Source organism: Galeopterus variegatus, unplaced genomic scaffold, assembly GCF_000696425.1.
Source record: "Galeopterus variegatus unplaced genomic scaffold, G_variegatus-3.0.2 Scaffold662, whole genome shotgun sequence".
NCBI classification, from domain to species: Eukaryota; Metazoa; Chordata; class Mammalia; order Dermoptera; family Cynocephalidae; genus Galeopterus; species Galeopterus variegatus.
In genome coordinates, this window is record NW_007726773.1 from 349866 (window position 1) to 373449 (window position 23584).

Genomic DNA, 23584 nt, shown 5'->3' on the forward strand with positions numbered 1-23584 from the left:
GGGAGTGCAGCCGTGCTTCCCAAGCGGCGCACTATCCAGTGCGCCACCGGGCCGGCCCCAAAAAATGTTTTCAAATAAACAAACCTGCTGGTAAAAGCAAAATGGCCCACTTTAGGGAGGGCACACATTCTAGTTGGCAGTGGAGAGAAAAACTTTTTAAGTGTTTGTTATCAGGTTGTCCCAACCCTAGGGCCACATGTCAGACCCAAGATGGCCTGAATCAAAGGTAAGAATTTAGAATAAATTAGAAAGGAACTTTAAAATCAACACTAGGGATAAAACTAAGGGTCAGATTAAATTATGATTAATGATGTTAAAGAGAAGAAAGAAAATGACCAAATTCTATCCAGATTAAAAAAAAACAAACAGGCCGGCCCGGTGGCGCACTGCTACAGTGCGCCGCTTGGGAGTGCGGCGGCGCTCCCGCCGAGGGTTCAGATCCCACATACAGACCGGCCACTCACTGGCTGAGCAAGGTGTGGGCGCGACGCCGAGGGTTGCGATCCCGTTGCCGGTCCCGGTCCGGTACGGGAGCAACACTGAGGGTTGCGATCCGTTGCCGGTCACGAAAAAAGACAAAAAGGAAAAAAAAAAATTTTGGTTTATATGCTTCAATCTCAAATATACTGCATTTAATACTGGCGCTTTTGTCCTTTAAAATTAGGGGAAAACACTAGAATTGTATACTTATCTTTTTGTGTTAACTGTGTCCATCAATGGCTCAGTTCCTGGGGTAAGTGAGGCCAACCTCTACTCTTACCCAGTGAACAAAGACTCTTGAAAGTGTAATCAGAAAACTCAGACATATAAAATAATAATAGCAATGACAAAAATGGAAATATTATTCCTCATTAAAGAAATTTAAGTACTAGAAATTTAATCCTACATTTACTTACAAATAAAAAGTAAAACAGAACATCTCTTTAATGTACTCAGGACCTATACCATAGGATACTTTATAGAAAAGATTGTTTTAAAACAAATTTTTGTAGTATAGCATTGTTAAATCTCTTTTGATGATGTTTAAGATAGGCTCATCATCCAAATTGTGCTCTGTGGTATCAGAGAAGTAGTTCCAGTGTATGTGCAATTATAAGAAGGGACTTAAATGATTTCCATGGTCATTAAGTTATTAATACCTAGTATTATACTTAGGACAAAACTTAAATCCCTGAGATAACTTTTCTTATTTAAACTAAACAGTACAGAAATGGTATTTTTAATACTATACTCACAACTTGGTACTACAAATAAACTACAAATGATAAGGGCTAGTCTGTTTAGGAGAAGACTGTAGCCTTGAGATGTTATTTCTTCTTTCTTTCTTTCTTTTTTTTTTTGTCTTTTTCCGTGTCCGGCAATGGATCGCAACCCTCAGTGTTGCCCCCGTACCAGACCGGGGACAGGCAACGGGATCGCAACCCTCGGCGCTGCTCCCGTGCCTCGCTCAGCCAGTGAGCGGGAACCGGTCTGTATGTGGGATCCGAACCCTCGGGTGGGAGCGCCGCCGCGCTTCCCATGCGGCGCACTATCCAGTGCGCCACCGGGCCGGCCCAAGATGTTATTTCTTCTTTTAGCTCTTTTCCCTTTGGGCATTTTGTTTCTCACTGGTGCGGAGGCAGCGAAAGGAAATGATACTCAAGGCAGTCAGATATCTAACTTGTTAGCAGCACTACAAAATATAAGTAAGATTGTTATTGGATTAGAAATAGCTTTTATATTATGTGGATTTTAATTACAGATCTTCTATCTGCCCTCAACGGCCATAGATAGCCGCATAACTGACAACATAGAAATAAATGCCAATTCAGAAAGCCCTTTAAATCTAGTCTCCAGTTACAAATTTTTACAATCCAAAAAATCTACCATACACAATTAATTTTACTTTCACAATAAAAAATGAATTATTCAAGACTAAAAGCAACAAAACGTTGAAAATCCATTGTGGATATGGCATAGGGATGTTCAGCCGTCATTACTGAAACCTTAATCACTGACTAAAATTATAAATGCCGCCCACTACCAATTAAAATATAATACAGATATCTGTAAGTTTCTAGATTATTGTTTGCAGAAATACCTTGATTGCTTTGTCAAGGCAGTCTTTGTGAAGGCTTTTATTTTAACTTTTGAAGTGAGCATGACAGCCTTGAATATCACAGTTTTGCATTTTAAATCCTTACAACACCCCTCCCCCCGCCCCCCATCTCCTCAACCAGTCCTTCTATTTCTGCCTGGTATGTCATTATCTCTTGGGAGGAAATTAATTCTTTAGAATTGGTCAGTCCTTGGTGTGCAAATTCAAATGGACAAAGCATGCAGTACATTTATACTATCTAATAGGCAAATATTGCTAAAAAGCCTTTATGTTGTAGTCCTGCAGGCATCAATTTGGTTTTTAAAAATTCAAAGTTTATGCATAAACAAACAAACAAAAAACAACCCCAAACCCAAAAACCTTAGTTCTGGAGACTAACACAGCTGCCACACTGAAGTAAACAGAATATGCATAAAAATAAATTTTCTTTTGGTTCCTGAGGGTTTACCTCAAGATTTTCTGTAGTAGTTCTGTTTCTTCAAACAATCAGTTTTCCAGTTAAGCTTTTTCTAGTTTTCTATCACTTTCTGACCAAGAGCTCTTGCCAGGAAAAAAGGAAAAGAAAAAAAAAAATCTTTCCTCTTTTTTTTTTTAATCTGGGGGACAGAGATAATAACAAAGGATATTATTATTATTTTTTTTTAAATCCTATGTTTGGCAAAAAGACGCTTTCTAGTCTCCTGCCCAGGTACCACTACATCTTTCCTCTTTTTTTTTTTAATCTGGGGGACAGAGATAATAACAAAGGATATTATTATTATATTTTTTTAAATCCTATGTTTGGCAAAAAGACGCTTTCTAGTCTCCTGCCCAGGTACCACTACTGAACACCCACCCCACCCCCCAACAGTAGATGGAAGACAAAACTACAAAAAGTTCCTGTCTCTTTGGATCAATAGCTGCATACTAAAATTATTCAGGGAGCTTAAAAAACTTAACATAGCTGATCCCTACATTTGATCAATTAAATCAATCTCTGTATATGTGTGTATCTTTGTAAACTGTAAAAATGTACTACTGTATTAATAAATAGATATAAAGCACACAAAATTTTTAAAGAAATTAAATAAAAATATCCAATATTTTAAGAGTAAGTTTTAATTTAATTTGTCAAAATTTCAAAACACTTCTTTGTTTTGCTCTCAAAATATAGTGATCTGTCTTCATGTTCTGGATGCTTAGTTTTTAAATGTATTGCACCATGTGACAGCTTGATACTAACAACAGCTAATATAACTTAAGGTCCCACAAAGGTCAAGGGTCACTGTGCCAGTTATTTGCAACAAGCCTTCAGCTCCAGGCCTTGGTGATGGTGCAGGCAGAAGGCCTGCAGGTTACATTTCCAAGATTCCCTTGCTAGCTGGTTTCCAGCTAGGGTTCTGCCAATGGGAAAATGAAAGTAGGAGAAAGGGAAACTACTTTTTTGTGTACTTGCAGGAGCACCTCCTGCAGTACTAGCTTCCTGATCTCTGGTAACCCACCTCCTTCTCCCTTTTCCAACTCCAGCCCCTCCACTTTATGTTCATAAATCATTTGTAATCAATTCCCTATATTAAATCCCTTTCTGCTCGAAATACATAGAGTTCTTTTTGTTTCCATGATAGATACCGAGTCATCATTAAAGACAGGATGACAGGATATATTTACAATGATGTTGATAATTTCCTTTTTAGAAGGGCCAAGTTCTTGTCAGATCAGACTACATCATTGTTTCTACCTCATAGAGTAACTGATAAAGAGGTTGTTTTAGAAGCACGAGAAGTGTCAATTTTTTCACTTTCTTGTTCAACTGTTTGCTTTATTAGTATTATTTATAGTCTACACTTTCTTTGCAGGACTCTTTTAAAGCCATTCGTTCATTTTGAGACTGGTTTAGTTAGTAATAGATACTACAATCTGTAAATCCCTGAATTTAGCACTGTAGTGGATTGACTTATGTGCCCCCAAAACTCACTGATGCTTGAATTGTGTCCCCCAAGTCTTAGAAACTTGTATTAGAAACTTGGCCTCCACTGTGACTGTTAAGAGGGTGGGAAATCCTATTATGGTAATTGAAAGGTGGAGCATTGAAGAAGTAATTGGATTGTAGGACCACGTAGTAGTGAATGCATTAAAAATGGTGGCCAGGGGCGTGATTCTGAGGGCTTTAAAAGAAGAGGAGAGTCTGTCTCTTTCTCTCTGTTCTCTCTGCTTCCACCATCTTGCAATGTGAGACCCCTGGGTCACTGTTGCCACCACCAGACAGACTTTGGACTTCCCAGGCTTAGAAACTGTAAGCAGTAAATTTTGTTTTCTTTGTAAATCACCCAGTTTCAGGTATTTTGTCATAAGCAACACAAACGGACTAATACAAGCACCAAACTTCAAAAGCTGAAAGCAAATGAAAACATGAGAGCACCATAGTCAACTCCTCTGTGCTGTACAATTTCCATTCTTCTGCTGAAAAATGAATGACTAGCACAGGGTTTGCATAAGGGTGCCAGGGTCAATCCACTTAGTAAATATTTCTAAAGGTCAATTCCTTTCCTTTATTAGGTGAAAAACAAGATAAATATAAGTTACAATATTTTCCCCCTCACCAAATGGTCCCTCACTACTTCAAAGAATTGGGGAAGGAGAATTTGATGTTCAAATGTTTGCAAAAACAAATTAAACAAATTGGATTAAACAAATTTCTCAAGGTACCCAATCTTTAATAGGTTAAAATGCAGTGTCAATTTTGACGGGCGAAATAATCAGAATCTACAACAGAATCCTTTTTACAAAACTCTTTCTTCCCCTCAAGGAGACTCTAACAAAGTGTTTAAGAAAACTTACTTTGGAAAATATTGGCCTACATGAACTGGTTTGAGTTTCAGAAACTTAATGAAGATTTAAGGCAGAGGAAAGGCCACTTAGGGAGAAACCCAACAGGCCATATCCTAGTAAGAGGGGAGCTTTCAAAGCGGAGCTTTCAAGGAAGGGGTGTTCTAAGAGATTATGCTAATTTTACAGTTCTTTTTGGCTCAATGTTTTCTGAACAGCAAGTACAGGAGGTATCATATTCCATATAATTTGTGAACTAAGGAGATAATTTTGAATATAATGCTTAGAATAGCTCCACGTACAAAAGTGGGAGTTCAAATATTTAGATATTTTATATATTTATATTTATATTTATTTATCTATCTATCTATGTGCCATAGGGAGATGAGAAAAAGTTTCTGGGATAAAATATAAGGTTTCTTCTTTCTGATCAAATGTAGGGATGTAGTTTTACAAACACATATGCAATTTGCCACCCCCCTTCCACTTTTTGTACAAAAATTTTTCCTTATTTTTATTCCAAAAATCACAAAGAACTTCATTTTTTTTTTTTTTAAACTTCTCAATATACAATGTAGTTGGTTGGGCTTCATGTTTATATAGCTCCCTCTGGCAAAACTTTGAAGACATTTCAACATTATATTGAGTTTAAAATTTTTCATTTAAAATCTTGACTATGTGACCTCTAAATCATTCCTCCTGACCTATGCTGATGCTTCTTGGCGGGAGCGCCGCCACGCTCCCAAGCGGTGCACTCTCCAGTGCGCCACCGGGCCGGCCCAGCAATAAATTTTTATTTTCTTATAAACTGCCCACTTCCAGGTATTTTATTATAAGCAACAGAAACGGACTAATACAGTCCCCTTCTATACTGAGAATGCTTTTTAAAGCTATGCAGATGACCCCATCCATTCTGATACACTCCCATAGAAAATAATCACTAAACATTCAAATGCAATGTGGTATAGGCTGAGTATCCCATATTGGAAATGTTTGGGACCAGAAGTGTTTCAGATTTCATATTTTTTCAGATTTTGGAATATTTGCATATACATGATGAGCTATCTTAGGGATAGGACTCAAGTCTAAACACAAAATTCATTTACGTTTCACATATACCTTATACACATAGCCTAAAGGTAATTTTATACAATATTTTAAATAATTTTGTGCATGGAACACATGACCCATCACATGATATCAGGTACGGAATTTTCTACTTACAGTGTCATGTTGGTGCTCAAAATGTTCTGAATTTTGGAGCATTTTAGAATTCAGATTTTTGGATTAGGGATGCTCAACCTGTAGTCAATCTTTGTTTTTAATATAAATAAGTTTTTAATCAAAGACTACCATATAACTCATTGCTATAATAACAGTTATACTATGACAACCTAAACAAAGGTTTATACCTTGAACTGAAATGTTACTAAATATTAAAAGTCTTTAAAGTAGGGCCAGCCCGGTGGCGCACTGGAGAGTGCGACGCTTGGGAGCGCGGCGGCGCTCCCGCCGAGGTTTTGGATCCCATGTAGAGACCGGTTCCTGCTCACTGGCTGAGCACGGTGCGGGTGCAACACCGAGGGTTGCGATCCCGTTACCAGTCAGTAAAAAAGACAAAAAGGGAAAAAAAAAAAAAAAAGAAAAAGTCTTTAAAGTAGATGTTATAGCCATATCAACTAACGATTTCAGAAACATATTTGTTGTTTCTAGTAAAAAGAAAACCAGGTATAAAGAATCCAAAAACATGACATTTGGAAACTACCTTCTGTATCTGCTAGGTAGAATGTCAATGTCAGTAAGAATATCACCCAGGCAGAGGTCAGAGCTTTGATACTATCAAAGTGCCAGCTTTGCTCAACCTAATCTATTTGCCTTTTGCCTCAGAAAAGACGGTCTACAGCAGTATAGTAAGAGTGACCCTTGTAGTGGAATTAAAGGAAATAGGACTATAGTACAGAATTGTGGACTCAGGATTTGAAAGAAAATATAAATTATATCTCAGCTGAAGATCTGAAAAGGCACAAGCAGAGAACTGAAAGAAGTGGTAGATACTTCAAGACAGAGATTTTATTTATTTGGTTCACCTGGGGTATGTACCTCAGGCACAAAGCAGGCATTTAAAAAATATTTGTTGGGGCCGGCCCGTGGCTCACTCGGTAGAGTGCGGTGCTGATAACACCAAGGCCGCGGGTTCGGATCCTATATGGGGATGGCCGGTTTGCTCACTGGCTGAGCGTGGTGCTGACAACACCAAGCCAAGGGTTGAGATCCCCTTACCGGTCATCTTTAAAAAAAATAAAATAAAATAAAAATAAAAAAATAAAAAATATTTGTTGTTGAGAGGAAACAAATCTAAGCAACTATAGTCGGGTACCTCATGGCTAGCTACTAACACTCTTCCCTAGCTTTCTTCCCCTTCCCATCCCAACAGAGGAATTTTACTGCTCACTGTAACAATTCAGACAATACATGATCATTTTGAAAATTCCAACAATTCAAAAAGATCTTATAAAGAAAAAAATTGGGATAAAATCGCTTGACTTAAAATATTTAACCAATCCTCAGTATTACACATTTGTTTCCAATGTTTTCCTATCTTATACGATAAAGAGAAATATACATTATGGTACATACATCTTTGGGCACTTGTCTTACTATGATAAATTCCTAGACACAAGATTGCTAGGTCAAAGGATATATCCTCTTATAGTGCTTTTGACACAAATTATCAAACTTCCCTCCAGAAAGGTTATATCTCTTTCCAGCCTATGAAAGTATGGTCTTTCTTCTCTACACTGTGATAAAAAAATATACCATGGTAGAAACTGTATAGAAGCCTGGTTTGTACAAGGAGAAAACAGCAGTCAGGAGCTACAGGAGAAGCATACCAATGAAGAAGAAAGGCAAAGACGACTGAGACCTACACTATTTTACCTCAAAAAGTGTACAAGCAACACAAACGGACTAATACAAGAGGCTATGAAATAGAAGCGTGGCTGGATGCAGCTGAATTTTGACCTGCTTTGTTTAATCCACATAGCGTAGCAATTTAAAAAATGGGAACACGTTTAATAGGGGCATGTGCACTTCAGGTCATACAGTCTCTAACGTTTACCTTCTTAAATTTCAGCATTCTGCTTATTTAAGACGCTTGCTTTGCCATGGAGGCGTTTGCATTTGCTACCTCTCATATAAAATAACCATAGGTAACTCAGCATAGTAGTGATTTGGCAGATGCTATTCTGTGTCACTTAATAAATCTTGATATTTAAGTCCCATCCAAAAGAGAGATTACTTCTTCCTACATTCAGTATCTAGAAGAATCTTAAGCAACAAAGTAGGACACAAGATTTCAACTGTTAATTGGTCCTCGACTTAATTTAGGCTTCATTTTATTTTCAGGAAATCATCACATTTCTCTTTACATTACAGGTATTTCAAAACCCAAAACTGGCTGGTTACCTCAGTTAGTTAGAGTACAGTGTTATAACACCAAGGTCAAGGGTTTGGATCTCCATACCAGCCAGCCACAAAATATATATATATATATATTAAACAACAAACAAATAAACAAAAAACCCAAAACCTTTAGCCCTTTTAGCACTGCCAGTGACCTGCAGCAACATACACAGTGGTTAAAAGTATGGCTCCTGAAATAGATGGCCTGGGTTCAACACATGGACTGGTCAGTTACTGGCTGTGTGACCTCAGGTAAGCTAACCTCTCTGTGTCTGAGTTACCTCATATATAAAAAAACAAGGATAACATTAATAGTTATTTCGTTGGGTAGGTATGAAGACTAAATGTCAATATTGATGAAGCACTCAGAACAGTGCCTGGCAAAAAGTACATATAATATGTATACAATAGATGTATACATATATTGTAAAAGGGTACTTCAAAGTTTGTAGAAAAATGGAATTAAAAGATCATACAAATCTATGAGCTTTCTGAAGACCTCTCGTATAATACATATAGTATATGTAAGATATACATCAATAAAAAAGGTTTAAAGAACATACAGAACTGCCTTCTTAATGGTTCCAGCAGCACATTAGTCTCATAAAAAACATATAAGGGCAGTTCTCACTTTGCATGGTAGTATGAGACTGTAAAAATGCCTGTGAAAGCTGAAACCAGGTAAAGTGATCTTAATAATCAATGGGGAAAATTACCATTGTTCCACGACCTTTAAAAATTTTTGTTAACAGGGCCGGCCTGGTGGCGCACTCGGTAGAGTGCGGCGCTTGGGAGCGCTCCCGCCGAGGGTTCGGATCCCATATAGTGACCGGTCCGCTCACTGGTTGAGCACGGTGCAGACACGACACCGAGGGTTGCGATCCCGTTACCGGTCACAAAAAAAGACAAAAAGGAAAAAAAAAATGATGTTGATGGTGGTGGGTCTGTCTGTGTCATTTTTTTGTTAACACATTAAAAACTCTATGGTCAGCAACAAAGGAATAGAAAAATGAAAAAAAACAGTAAAACTACATTTATTTAGTACATTGTAATTTAAAACATTAGAAACATTGAGAATTGGTTTTATTTCTTTTAAGACCTTATCAAGAGTAGTTTAAACAGTGACTGCCTTCTTCTCATCGTATAACTTACAAGATAGAGCAAACATCTTTTCTATGCTTGACAAATTGTTATATTCCTTATTAAGTCTGGATTAGGTACTGTCATCTAAGCACCTGACTGCAAGGTGCATGAGGTCCTTTCAAAACCTAAGAATCTATTATACAGAAAAGAATAAAAGAGAGATGAGCAGAAGACTTACATTGTATTGATGATTAGAAACAGGTTTGTAATTGGTTGTTACAACTTTCTCCAGTTGTTGTGAAAGCCTTACAGGTTTGGATGATTCTTCTATTTGCAACCTGAAAAACATAAGGAATTATTAACACATTTACTTGTTTAGTAGACTGAAACCTGATGTTATTTCTATGCTTCTTAATAATAAATAACAATTAATATATAAAAAGGTAACCTCAGAGTATATACTAGCCTTAATATAATACTTTTGAAACACACTACAGGCAGGGCAAGATAGTGGACTAGAGGTGCCCAGGGTGCATTCCTCCCACAGAAAAGGACCAGAACAACCCAAAGACAGCTAAATATTGATGGGACTATCTGTGGGAAAGTGTAGGAAAGCAGCAGGAGACTGGTGAGATCCTGGTGGACCATGAAAGCCCAGGACGGTGGCACAGAGAGGAGAGAGGGGCATGCAGCCTCAACTGCCATGTCCCCAACAATGGGACTGGTGCAGGAGGAATTTTCCCTCATGGAGAAAATGCAGGCAGAGGACCCAAATCAATCCCCCAACCTCACCACAGAGGCTGGCAGATCGTTTGGCAGAATAAGCCTGGTGCCAAGTACGGGCAGCAGCCTAGAAAACACTCTAGGACAGTAGCTCAAACTGTGCACTCCATATACCCCCCCTGGTGACCCAAGCTGATGCAGGATCACATCATCTTGAAACTAGAGCTGATGCCAGGAACACACCTTGCCCTACAGCCAGCCAGTAGCCATGATGCTTCCCCAGTTTTAAGGCTCTGCCTTCCCAGCGCACTCACAGGAGAGGTCACATGCCTTGATTCTGGCAGCTTGAAGCTGAGCTCACAGTGACTATTACTCTAGTTCCGCAGTCTGGGAAGCCAACCCTAGTCCTGCCAAACTGACGCACCCTCACTTCCCTAGCCAGAGATCAGACAGGCATACCTTCCTCAGGCAGACTGCCCCCATTCCTCCCCATACCCCCTAGCCCTGCTAGCTGACTGAGTTGTGTGTGCCTGAACCCTCAATTGAGAAAATCAGCTCGTGGGTCTCTACCCTAACGAGTACACCCTTGGGCCAGTGGAAATAAGGTGCATCTGTGCCCTCCTGGAGAAGCGGCCAGGCAGTTCTGTCCCAAACAATCCTGCCTGGTGCCCTTAACATCAGTCTCAGAGCAGTTAGACTGGCCCCCTCGCTGCAGGCCAGCCTAGTGGCCTGCCCATTGCCCAAAAAGAAGGTGGACAGGCCCCCTTGCTGCAGCCCAGCCTAGTGGCCTCACCCACTTCCTGAGAAGTGGCTCAGCAGCTCCACCCTTGGCACTCCAGCTCCTCAACTGCTGAGGGAAGTACGACCTCTCATCAGGCCCCAAGAAGTGGCACAGCAGAAAGGCCCACACTCAGCTACCTGAGCCAAAGGGCACCCATGCCCCTGGGTCAGAGAAACAGCTAGCTGTCATGCCCCTAGAAGACCCATCCCCAAGTCTTTGAGCATATTTGAGTGAGAAACAGCTTGGCTGACATACCCCTGGCAGGCCCACTCCTGGTCACAGAAGTAGCAATGGTGACCCTGCCACTGACAAACCAGTCCCAGAGACCCTGACATGCCATATGCCCACACCCCCAGCCTCAGAATCAATCCAGGAGCCACATCTCCAATGAACCAGCTCCCCAGATGACTTACCCACAGGGTGCATGTGCACACCTCTGGCCTGTGAAGTAACTCAGCAATCCCTTCCCTGGCAAAACTGTGCCACCACTACCACAAACCTCCCAAGCATAGGTCACTGAGTCACTCACAGATATAGCTAAAGAGTATTACAGCTAAAGAAATTACAGAGTCTACACTACTGCATTCATCCTGAACAAAGCCATTGCACTCTACCCAATCAACACCTTAGGACACATCTTGCAGACAAAAGTCTTTCCCTATGCAAGCCACTCCACAAAACTCATAGGTGACTGTTCCACCAGATGCACAGATATCAATGCAGGGAAACGAGAAACATAAAAAAGTAAGGTAACATGACACCACCAAAAAAACCCAAATAATGCTCCAGTAACTTATCCCAAAGGATTGGAAACTGACAATATGCTGGAAAAGGAATTCAAATTAATGATCTTAAGGAAAATCACTAAGATACAAGAGAATACAAACAGTTCAGCAAAATCAGAAAAACAATTCATGATTTAAATGAGAAATTCGACAAAGAGATATTTTAAAAAACCTAACAGAAATCTTGCAATGGAAGAATTCATTGAATGAAATTTTTTTAAAAAACCATTTGAGAGTCTCAACAACAGACTGGATCAAGCAGAAGAATTTCTGGGCTGGCCCGGTGGCGCACTGCTATAGTGCGCCGATTGGGAAGTGCGGTGGCGCTCCCGCCGAGGGTTTGGATCCCACATACAGACCGGCCGCTCACTGGCTGAGCGAGGGGTGGGAGCAACACTGAGGGTTGCGATCCCGTGGCCGGTCCCGGTCCGGTACGGGCGCGACACTGAGGGTTGCGATCTGTTGCTGGTCACGAAAAAAGACAAAAAGGAAAAAAAAAAAAAAAGCAGAAGAATTTCTGATCTCAAAGACAGCAGTTTGGAAATAACACAGGAAGACAAAAAAAGAAAAAAGAATGAAAAAAGCTTACAAGATCCATGGGATACTATTAAGAGAACAAATATTCAGATTATGGGCATTCCAGAAGGAGAAGAAAACAAAAAAGATATTGAAGGGCCGAGCCCGTGGCACACTCGGGAGAGTGCGGCACTGGGAGTGCAGCAACGCTCCCGCCGCGGGTTCGGATCCTATATAGGGATGGCCGGTCCGCTCACTGGCTGAGCGCGGTGCGGCCGGTCTCAAAAAAAAAAAAAGATATTGAAAACCTGCTTAATGAAATAATATCTAAAAACTTCCCTAGTCTTGGGAAAGAAACAAACATCCAAATCCAGGAAGCTCATAAGTCTGCAAATAGAGTCAACCCAAATAGGTCATCTCCAAGACACACTGTAGTCAAACTACCCCATGTTAAAGACAAAGAGAGAATTCTAAAAACAGCATGAGAAAAACATCAAGTCACTTACAAGTGAATTTCCATTACACTAACAGCAGACTTCTCAGCAGAAACACTCAGGGCAGGAGAGAATGAGATGATACATTCAAGGTGCTTAAAGAAAAAAACTGCCAACCAAGAATATTATACCCAGCAAAGCTGTCCTTCAGAAATGAAGGAAAAATAGTCTTTCTCAGACAAGCAAAAATTAAGGGAATTCATCACCACCACACCAGCCTTACAAGAAATGTTTAAGAGACTCCTACATCTAGAAGAGAAAAGATGATAAAAACCATCACGAAAACACCTGAGAATATAAAACTTACTAGTAGAGTAGATACACAAATTGGAAAGACAAAGGAACTAAACCTTACCAATACATAAAATCACGAAACTGCAATGATAAAAAATAAGAGAGGAAGAAAGTAACAAAGGTTACACAAAACAATCAGAAAACAACCAACAAAAAGACAGGAGTAAGCCCTCACATATCACTAATAACCTTTAATGAAAACTGCAATGATAAAAAATAAGAGAGGAAGAAAGTAACAAAGGTTACACAAAACAGTCAGAAAACAACCAACAAAAAGACAGGAGTAAGCCCTCACATATCACTAATAACCTTTAATGTAAACTGATTAAATGCTCAATTAAAAGACTAAGACTGGCTGAATTGATTAAGAAACAGGACCCATCCATATGCTGTCTACAAGAAACACATAGGCTGAAAGTGAAGGGATGGAAAAAGATATTCCATGCAAATGTAACAGACATTAAATCAAAATCTGTACTAAGGGACAAAAAAGGGCACTATATAATGATAAAGGGATCAATACAACAAGATGATATAACAATTATATATGTACCCAATACTGAAACACCCAGATATATAAAGCAAATATTATCAGATCTAAAGGAAGACACAGACAACAACGCAACATTAGCTGGGTACTTTAACACCCCACTCTCAGCATTAAACAGATCATTGAGACCAAAAACCAACAAGGAAACACCAGACTTAAGTAGCACCGTAGACCAGATGGGCCTAACAGCATTTCCTCTAATAGCTGCAGAATACACATTCTTTTCATCAGCACATGGGATATTCTCCAGGACTGACCATATGTTAGGCCACATAAGTAGTCTCAATGAGCTCAAAAAAATCAAAATCTTATCAAGTATTTTTTCTGACCATAATGGAATAAAACTAGGAATCAATAACAAGAACCTTTGAAACTACACAAACACATGGAAATTAAACAACATGCTCTTGAATGACCAACAGGTCAAAGAAGACATTAAGGAGGAAAAAATTTCTTGAAACTAATGAAGACAGAAACACAGCATACCATAACCTATGGGATACAGCCAAGACAGTATAAAGAGGAAAGTTTATAGCAATAAACACCTACATCAAAAACACAGAAAGATTTCAAATAAATGGCCTAACAATGAACCTCAAGGAACTAGAAAAACTAGAACAAACTAAACCCAAAATAAGTAGAAGAAAAGAAACAATAAAATCAGAGCAGAAATAAATGAAATTGAGACTAAAAAACACAAAAAATTAATCAAACAAAAAGTTGGTTCTTTGAAAAGATAAAATCAAAAAAATATTAGCTAGACTACCCAAGAAAAAAAAGAAAAAAAGACACAAATAAATGAAATCAGAAGTGCAAATGGAAACATTACAACAGGTAGCACCAAAATACAAAGGATAAGAGACTATTATGAACAATTATATGCCAATAAATATGAAAACCTAGAGGAATTGGATAAATTCCTGGACATATGACCTAAGAAGACTGAGCCAGAAGAAACAGAAAACCTAAATAGACCAATAACAAGTAATGAGATTAAATCAGTAATAAAATGTCTCAACAAAGAAAAACCCAGGACCAGATGGCTTTATTGCTGAATTTCACCAAACATTTTAAGGAGAACTAATACCAATACTTAAACTATTTCAAAAAATTGCAAAGGCTGGCTGGTTAGCTTAGTGGGTTAGAGTGAGGTGTTGATAACACCAAGGTCAAGGGTTCACATCCCCTAATGGCCAACTGCCCCCCAAAAAAGAAAAAAATTTAAGTGGATGGAATTCTTCCAAATTCATACCAGGAAGCCAGCATTAACCTGATACCAAAAAGCAGGCAAGGGCACAATACAAAAAGAAAACTACAGGCCAATATCCACAATGAACATAGATGTAAAAATCCTCAATAAAATACAAGCAAACCAAATCCAACAGCAGATCAAAAAGATTACACATCATGATTTATTTCAGGGATGCAAGGATGGTTCAACATACGCAAACCAATAAACTTAATACATCACATCAACAGAACAAACAAACAAAAATACTATCATCTTGATAGACACAGAAAAAGCATTTAATAAAATTCAACATCCCTTCATGATAAAGACTCAACAAATTAGGTATAGAAGGAAAGTATCTTAATATAATAAAGGATATATATATATGACAAACTCACAGCTAACATCATACTGAATGGGGAAAAGCTGAAAAATTTCCCCCTAAAAACTGCAACAAGACAAGGATGCCCACTCTACCACTTCTATTCAACATAATACTGGCAGTCCTAGCCAGAGCAATTAGGTAAGAGAAAGAAATAAAGGGTATCCAAATTGGAAAGGAGGAAGTCAAGTTGTCCCTGTTTGCAGATGACATGATTTTATATAGACAAAAACCTAAAAACTTTACCAAAAACCTCCAAGACCTGATTAACAAATCCAGTAAAGTTGCAGGATACAAAATGAACATAATGAAAATCAGAAGTACTTCTATACACCAATTATGAATTTGGAGAAAAGAAATCTCATTTACTATAGCAACAATAACAAACTGACTAGGAATAAATTTAACCAAGGAGATGAAAGATCTCTACAATGAAAACTATAAAACACTGATTAAAGAAATTAAAGACACACAAAAATGGAAAGACATTTCATGCTCAGGGATTGGAAGAATCAAAGTTGTCAAAATGACCATACTACCCAAAGAGACCTACAAATTCAATGCAATCCCCATCAAACCAATGACACCTCACAGAAACAGACAATTCAAAAATTTATATGGCACATCAGGGAGACCCCAATTAACCAAAGCAATCCTGAGCAGAAAGAATAAAGTGAGGGGTATCACACTTCCTGACTTCAAAATATACTATACTGGCTGGTTAGCTCAGTTGGTTAGAGTGCAGCCTTGTAACACCAAGATCAAGGGTTCAGTTCCCCAAACAGGCCAGTTGCCAAAAAACCCACCCAAAACCAAAAAAACCCCAAAAACAAAAAACTACAAAGTGATAGTAATCAAAACAGCATGATGGTACTGGCACAAAAACAGACACATAGACCAATGGAACAGAATAGAGAATTCAGAAATAAATCCATGTACCTACAGCCAACTGATTTTTGACAAAGGAGTCAAGAACACACACTGGGAAAAGGACAATCCCTTCAGTAAACGGTGCTGGGAAAATTGGAGATCCATATGCAGAAGAATGAAACTAGACCCCTCTCATCAAATACCAAAATCAACTCAAAATGGATTAAAGACTTAGATTTTACAAATAATACTTCAAAAGCACAGGGGACAAAAGCAATAATTAACAAACAGGATTATAGTCAACTAAAAAGCTTCTGCACAGCAAAAGAAATAATCACCAGAGAGAAGACAATCTGCATAATGGGAGAAAATACTTGCAAATTATGCATCTGACAAGGAATTAATATCCAGAATACACAAAGAACTAAAACAACAAGTCAATAGTGAAAAAAAAATCCAATCCAAAAATGGGCAAAGGAACTGAATAGACATTTTTCAAAAGAAGACATACAAATGGCCCACAGTTATATGAAAAAATGCTCAACATCACTAATTGTCATAGAAATGACAATTAAACCAAAAACCACAATGAGATACCATCTAACCCAGTTAGAATGGCTATTATCAAAAAGAAAATAACAAATGCTGGCTAGAATGTGGAGAAAGGGGAACTCTTATGCCTTGTTGGTGGGAATGTAAATTAGTACAGCCATTCTCCAAAACAGTAAGGAGATTTCTCAGACAACTACAGATAGAACTACCATATGATCCAGCAGTCCTACTCTACTGGGTATATATGCAAAGGAATGGAAATCAACATGTCAAAGGGATACCTGCACTTCCATATTTATCTTGGCTCTATTCACAATAGTCAAGAGTTGGAACCAACCTAAATGTTCTTCCATGGATGACTGGATAAAGAAAATGTGGAATATATACAAAATATACTAGTACTCAGCCATAAAAAAGAATGAATTTCTGCCATTTGCAGTAACATGGATGAGTTTGGAGAAAATTACATTAAGTGAAATAAGTCAGGCACAGAGAGAGAATTACTGCATGTCCTACTCACACGTGGAAACTAAAAGTTGACCTCATAAAAGTAGAGAGGAGAATAGTGGTTACTAGAGACTGGTCCAGGGAACTGCTAAGGGAGAAATGGGGAGAGGGTGGTCAATAAAATATTAGAGAAATAGAAAGAATGGGATCTAGTGTTCTATAGTAATACAGGGAGACTACAGTTAACAACAAAGTACAGTGTACCTCTGACTAGCTAGTCAAGATGACGCTGAATGTTCCTAACACAAAGAAATGACAAATGTTTGAGGTAATGGATACACTAAGTACCCTGATATGATCCTTGCACACTGCATGAATGTACCCAAATGGCATACTGTACTCCATAAATCTATACAATTATCATAGGCCAATTAAGAAAAAAATAGAGAGAGAGTAGAATAGCGATTATCAGAAGCAGAGAAAGGAAGCGGGGAGTGAAGGGTGGGGCCAGGGAAAGGTTGGTAGACCAGCACAAGTTACAAAGTTACAGTTAGATAGGAAGAATAAATTGTTGTGCTCTAGGAAGGCAAGAGCTAATAATATTGTACTGTAAAGTTCAAGATAGCCAGAAAAGAGGATTGTGAATGTTATAACCACAAAGAATGATAAATGTTTAGGTGATATACTCACTATTCTGATTAGACCATTACACAATATGTGCATGTATTGAAACAACAAACTGTACCCCATAAACATGTACAATGAAAACAAAAAAAAAAATTTTTTTTTTAAAGATGACCGGTAAGGGGATCTCAACCCTTGGCTTGGTGGTGTTAGCACCACGCTCAGCCAGTGAGCAAACCGGCCATCCCTATATAGGAGCCGAACCCGTGGCCTTGGTGTTATCAGCACTGCACTCTACCTAGTGAACCACGGGCCGGCCTGAAAAAAAATTTTTTTAATGATAAATATATATGACTGTAATGTAGAAACCAGCACCATAAGCTAAACACTCAAATTATCTCACTATAATTCTATAATTTATTTCAAATCCTATATGGTATAGGCAAATCTTTACTAAAACCAAGAAGTTAATGAACTTTAAATTTCCGAAAAAATCTGCACATAGGCTGGCTGGTTAGCTCAGTTGGTGAGAGCATAGTGTTATAACACCAAGGTCAAGGTCAAGGGTTCAGATCCTTGTAACGGCCAGCCACCAAAAACAAAAACAAAAAAGAATTATCTTAAATTGCATTGTCTAATCACATTAATTCAAAACTTCTGTTCACCTGATGAGATAAATGTAAATAAAAAGAGAATATATCAGCACTCAGTATCTAGTGACTAGTGGCTACCTTATTGGACAGCACAGATAAAGAACATTTCCATCATCACAGAAACTTCTATTGGACAGCACTGGTCTAGAACTATTGCAAAACTCCATCTAAATTAAAATATACTCCATCTAACTCAAAATACTGCTTTTGGAAAGAGAGCCATAAAATAAACACATACTGACGTGTGTGTGTGTGTGTGTGTGTGTGTGTGTGTGTGTGTGTGTGTGTGTGTGTGTGTGTGTGTGTGTGACCATGTATAGCATACCAAAACATAACCCTTGACTAGTAGCAATCTCAAGAACATTTTGTACTAAATATGGCATAAGTCACACTCAATCATTTACTTACTTAATAATTAGATTAATTCATTTGCTATATCAGCACAGTAAATCTACAAAACTGTTTTAAGGGGTGGGGGAAGAGCAGCTTTCTAAGGCAACTATTTTTAAAAAGGCAAAAGGTATCCTTGTACTTTTAGAATTAGCAGGACATCAGAATACAAAAATGTAACATATTTAAGAAAACTGCTTACCATACCTAGCCAAATTATAACTGGAGTGTAAAGGTGAAAAAGAACTATTTTTGGACAAAAAACTTAAGTTTATCACTCACAGATCCTCACTAAGAGAATTACTCAAGGATTTATTTCAGTAAGAAGGATTATGAAATGAACTAGTGGGCCGGCCCGTGGCTCACTCGGGAGAGTGCGGTGCTGATAACACCAAGGCCACGGGTTCGGATCCCACATAGGGATGGCCGGTTTGCTCACTGGCTGAGCGTGGTGCTGACAACACCAAGTCAAGGGTTAAGATCCCCTTACCGGTCATCTTTTAAAAAAAAAAAAAAAATGAAATGAACTAGTGATATATATAATGGTCACAGCAAAGAAACTGAGAATATGAAAGAAAATTGCTTACTTAATAAAAAACAAAAAAGATGGCATTTTTTTTAAAAGGTGGAACTAACGTGAAATATAGGAAGGAAGAGATCAGAAGTAATGCATTTTAAGATTTCTGTGTTTTCTAAATTCTCTTCAATAAGCATCCGTTACATTTATGACCAGAAAAGGAAGTATCCTTCCTTAAAGGAAAAAGAAATACCATCTTTTTTTTGAAGGTTAATTTGAAAGCCATAAAAACGTTGGTTATTTTAAAATAATACATGTTTGACATTACATTTTATCCTATTTTAATGGAATTCTAAATTCTTAGGTTCAACAGAGTAGGAACTAAAAACAATTTTCATCTAAAATCTCTTCAAAAGCATAACATGAAATATAAAAGGTAAATAATAATTCTTATTATTTAATTCCTTAGATAAAAATTATTCTCTATTTGCTTCTGTTTATTTTTAGGTATATAATACCAAATTACTGAGAACATATTAAATATCTACCTATTGCTTTTTTTATTTGAAATCTATAAATACTGTAGGTTTTACATTTACCATGGTTGCCAAATTCAGTATATTAATTTCTGTATGGAAATGTAAAATTTTTTTTTTTTTTTTTGTGACCGGTAAGGGTATCGTAACCCTTGACTTGATGTTGTCAGCACCACACTCTCCCAAGTGAGCCATGGTCTGGCCCTTTTACTTATCCTTTAAATATATAAAATGATTATTTATTTTCTAAAGTGTAAGAGAAGTATGCTAGAAATGTCTTTAGAAATTTACTGGATATATGACCATAAATAATATGTACAATTACTTTGCTTTTCATGTGTCACATATACTTGCTATGAAGATGGATTAAATCTTGTTAAGACCGAGAAATCACTAGCTAGAGTCTAAATGGAAAATGTCCACTCAAGGGTGGACTTGGACTTAGAATCGTTTTGTGGCTTCTTACTATTCTTAAGATGCAACACAAGCTCCTTCACATGACTTTAAGCCCCTTTGGGATCTAGTCCCTGCTTATCCCAGCTTTACCCACCATTCTATATCTGTCTCAGGCTACAGCTGTGCCATGACCAGATTGTAGAAAAAACCTCTTGCTGGCAATCATCCAGCAAGTGTTTACTGCCAGGCACTGGGTTAGAGGTTGGGGATACAACAGTAAAGACTTGCTGTAGTGGAAGACAAACATTAAACAAATACTATAGCTAATTAACTGCAGTACTGAAGATGGATTGGGTGTGTACATGTATTTGAGTGTGTGTATATGTATTATGACAATTGACTGCATGCTGATATGAAGTAAAGATTAACTCTAAGGTGTGCATTTGAGGGTAAGCTGGAGTGGGACTGCTCATGCTTATGACTTAAAGAAAAAAGATTAGGTGGAAATGACTCCTCCAAGCTAAGATGTCCCAAAGCTACTAAGAGATAAAACTTTAGAGAGAGGAAGGTGATTGAAGACAGATATAGGAATGTTCACAAAGTGTCCGGAGAACTAAGCATGTGTAACTCCTTGGGAAACAAACAAACAAACAAAAAACCCAACTAAATGGCAGCCTGTTTCTGAACACATCTCTTTGTGTTCTAATCTTAGCTCCATCCCCTAATGCAATCAGTTCTCTAGGGTTTGGCCTCTGTAATGGTAAACTATGTGTTACACTGCCACTAAATTATCTTCCCTGTTTCAATCACCTCACTCTACAATTTGATTTTATGAGACATTCAAAGAGGGAGGCATGCCCTAGCTCCTTCCTTCCATATTAAATGATTGTGCCTATTACTTCACAATCTGAAAATTCCTCAGAGTTTCAGTTTATTTAGTTAAGTGCTTTTTAAAAATAAATGGTAGCTTATTCTTGACATACTCTTACACTTGAATTTATTTGTAGCCACCACATCCTACTTCAGGTTCATGTGGCAAACTTTCCTTTCAATTCTAATTCAACAATTCTAAAAGCCAGTTTCATCATCCACAGAGTGTCATGCCATTTTTATCCGTAAAGTATTTAATCTTTTAAATAAAGGAAAACACTGACAATTTAAAAAAATAGCTCATATAAACATTTAACCTTCCTATTATACATTTAAATAGCCAACTCCAATGATTTTGACTTAATTAAAAGAGGGCATCTCATGATTCAAAACTCAAAAGGTTAATCTATGGACTAAAAATATAACATTTTTAAAGAGCTGAATCTTAAAATTCTTTAATTAACCTTGAATAGTTTTAAATAATTTAGCAGGGTTCTTAACACTAAATAATTCATTTAACATTATTTCATGAAGTGTCAGGACAATTTGCAACTCCATTTCATTACTGAACAATGTACTAAATTAAACATTACTGACCTTGACATGCCTTCAGTCAAGATAAGACTTATCTGGGTTTGTACAAAATAACGTAATTCAGGAATATTTGATTTGTAAAGCAGAACAGCAAACTACATACAGAGCATTAGGCTGGAAAAGCTAAAAGCCTCACTGTCCTGACCATTTTTAAAATGGGTCTTAAATTTTCAGAAACTTTGAAAATACAGTGTTCACCGCCAGAAGCTCCTGAGCTCCTGAGCCTTTGGTGGGCAGGGAACTACACCCCCACAGGCCTCAGCCCTGCCCCGACCATTGGCAACCAGGCCAGCGATGGAGCCAGCCCTGGGCTATACCCATCTTCCTCCCCCGCCCTCCATAACATCTTAGAATTTTAAAAATCAATTAGTTAATTAATTAAAACTCTAAAAAAGAAAGTAAGAAAGAAAATACAGTGTTATTTTCAAGAAACAGTTAACAGAAAATAATGTTCTGTGATCACTTACATGCAGCCAGGCTTTGTTTTACTTAATTAGCCATTTAAAAAAAATATTTGGTGCTAACTAGAACATATATCTACATTCTTAGAAGGCTAGGACTAACTATATTTTTTGGTATTTCCCACAGTTGTATAGAAAGTGTGTGGAAACAAACATTTACAAATAATTGATGTGCTCATCATAAATCATACTTATCTATTTGTTATAGCATAAGACTCTTACGTATTAAGTAACAAATTTAGTCAAGCTTAAACTAGTATGCTTTCTAATGAAATAAAACTCAATTTCTTTTAAAAATCATAATTTTGAATTTTAGGTATCTTAGAGTTATATTCTTAGAAATTCAAGTTTGTGATGTTTGACAGTAGTCCCTAAATCATTTGCCTGAATTAGAACATCAAAAACTATGTTAAGAGCTTTACCTATATTATCTCAATCTCATTTTTTCCTCATAGTAAGCAAAAATTGAACTGGAATTCAGCCCCAACACACACACTTTTTTAAACTCCAAGTTTCAAGCAGTTAATCATCACTCTATATGGTCTCATAAAAGGCCATATAACATGGAACTTAGTTCAAAATAAGTAATTTCTCCTTGATAGTCACCACCCTCCCTGCAACTAATCCACTTCTACACACATACATATACATACATACACACACACACACACTCACAGAGAGAGCACATTCTCCTTTACAACACTGAAAAAAAGTTTCCTTTTAAATCAATGTAACTAGTCATTAGGCTATATCTGAGACAGGAGGTGCTCTGTCTCCCCGGGGCCTGGGTTCAGGCCACTCCCTTGAGATTCAAGCCACTCCCCTAGATCTCAAGCCCTGCCTCTGAGTCCTAAGCTAATGTGGCTTGTAGCACCCATTCTTGGCACCAGTCCATGGCAATTGAGACTGCAGGGGGCAGACTTATGTAATCTCAGTAGCTGAGCATGCTCAATAGAAAAGAGTTTATCCCTTGAATTACCTTCCACTGGAGGCTCTAGAGAGCATCAAATATTCTTGAATATATTTGCATTTGGTAGAATTTGACCAGTGAGCATAATCTAAAAGAGGCCAACTGAGAATGTGCAAGACTAAGTTACGTAACTGGGAACCACACCCTTAGTTGAATATTTATTAGATAGCCTGAATATGCACTAGATAGGGAAATTATAAAAGTTGAATCCTGGCAGAAGGTGGGGTTGTTGCCCGCTTCTTCTGCAGCCAACCTGCACTTCACTGGCGAGGTGTGTATGCTTTACTTTTGTGTTAAAACTTACTTCTTTGTATCTCTTGAATATTCATAACCAATAAAAAAAATAAATTAAATTTAAAAAACCTTACCTCTTGGGGCCGGCCCGGTGGCGCACTGGATGGTGCGCCGCTTGGGAAGCGCGGCGGCGCTCCCGTCCGAGGGTTCGGATCCCAGTTCGGATCCCACGTACAGACCGGTTCCCGCTCACTGGCTGAGCGAGG

The 23584-nt window shown here is 37.9% G+C and overlaps 1 protein-coding gene across 1 annotated transcript in view; it reads right to left on the reverse strand.

The window, feature by feature from the left end:
- GTF2F2 (general transcription factor IIF, polypeptide 2, 30kDa) overlaps positions 1 to 23584 on the reverse strand; it is a 195136-nt gene that overhangs the window by 27314 nt on the left and 144238 nt on the right. The window contains exon 6 of the mRNA XM_008571131.1: positions 9687 to 9786. Within this exon, the coding sequence (XP_008569353.1) occupies positions 9687 to 9786 (100 nt within the window). The remainder of the gene's footprint in view (positions 1 to 9686; positions 9787 to 23584) is intronic.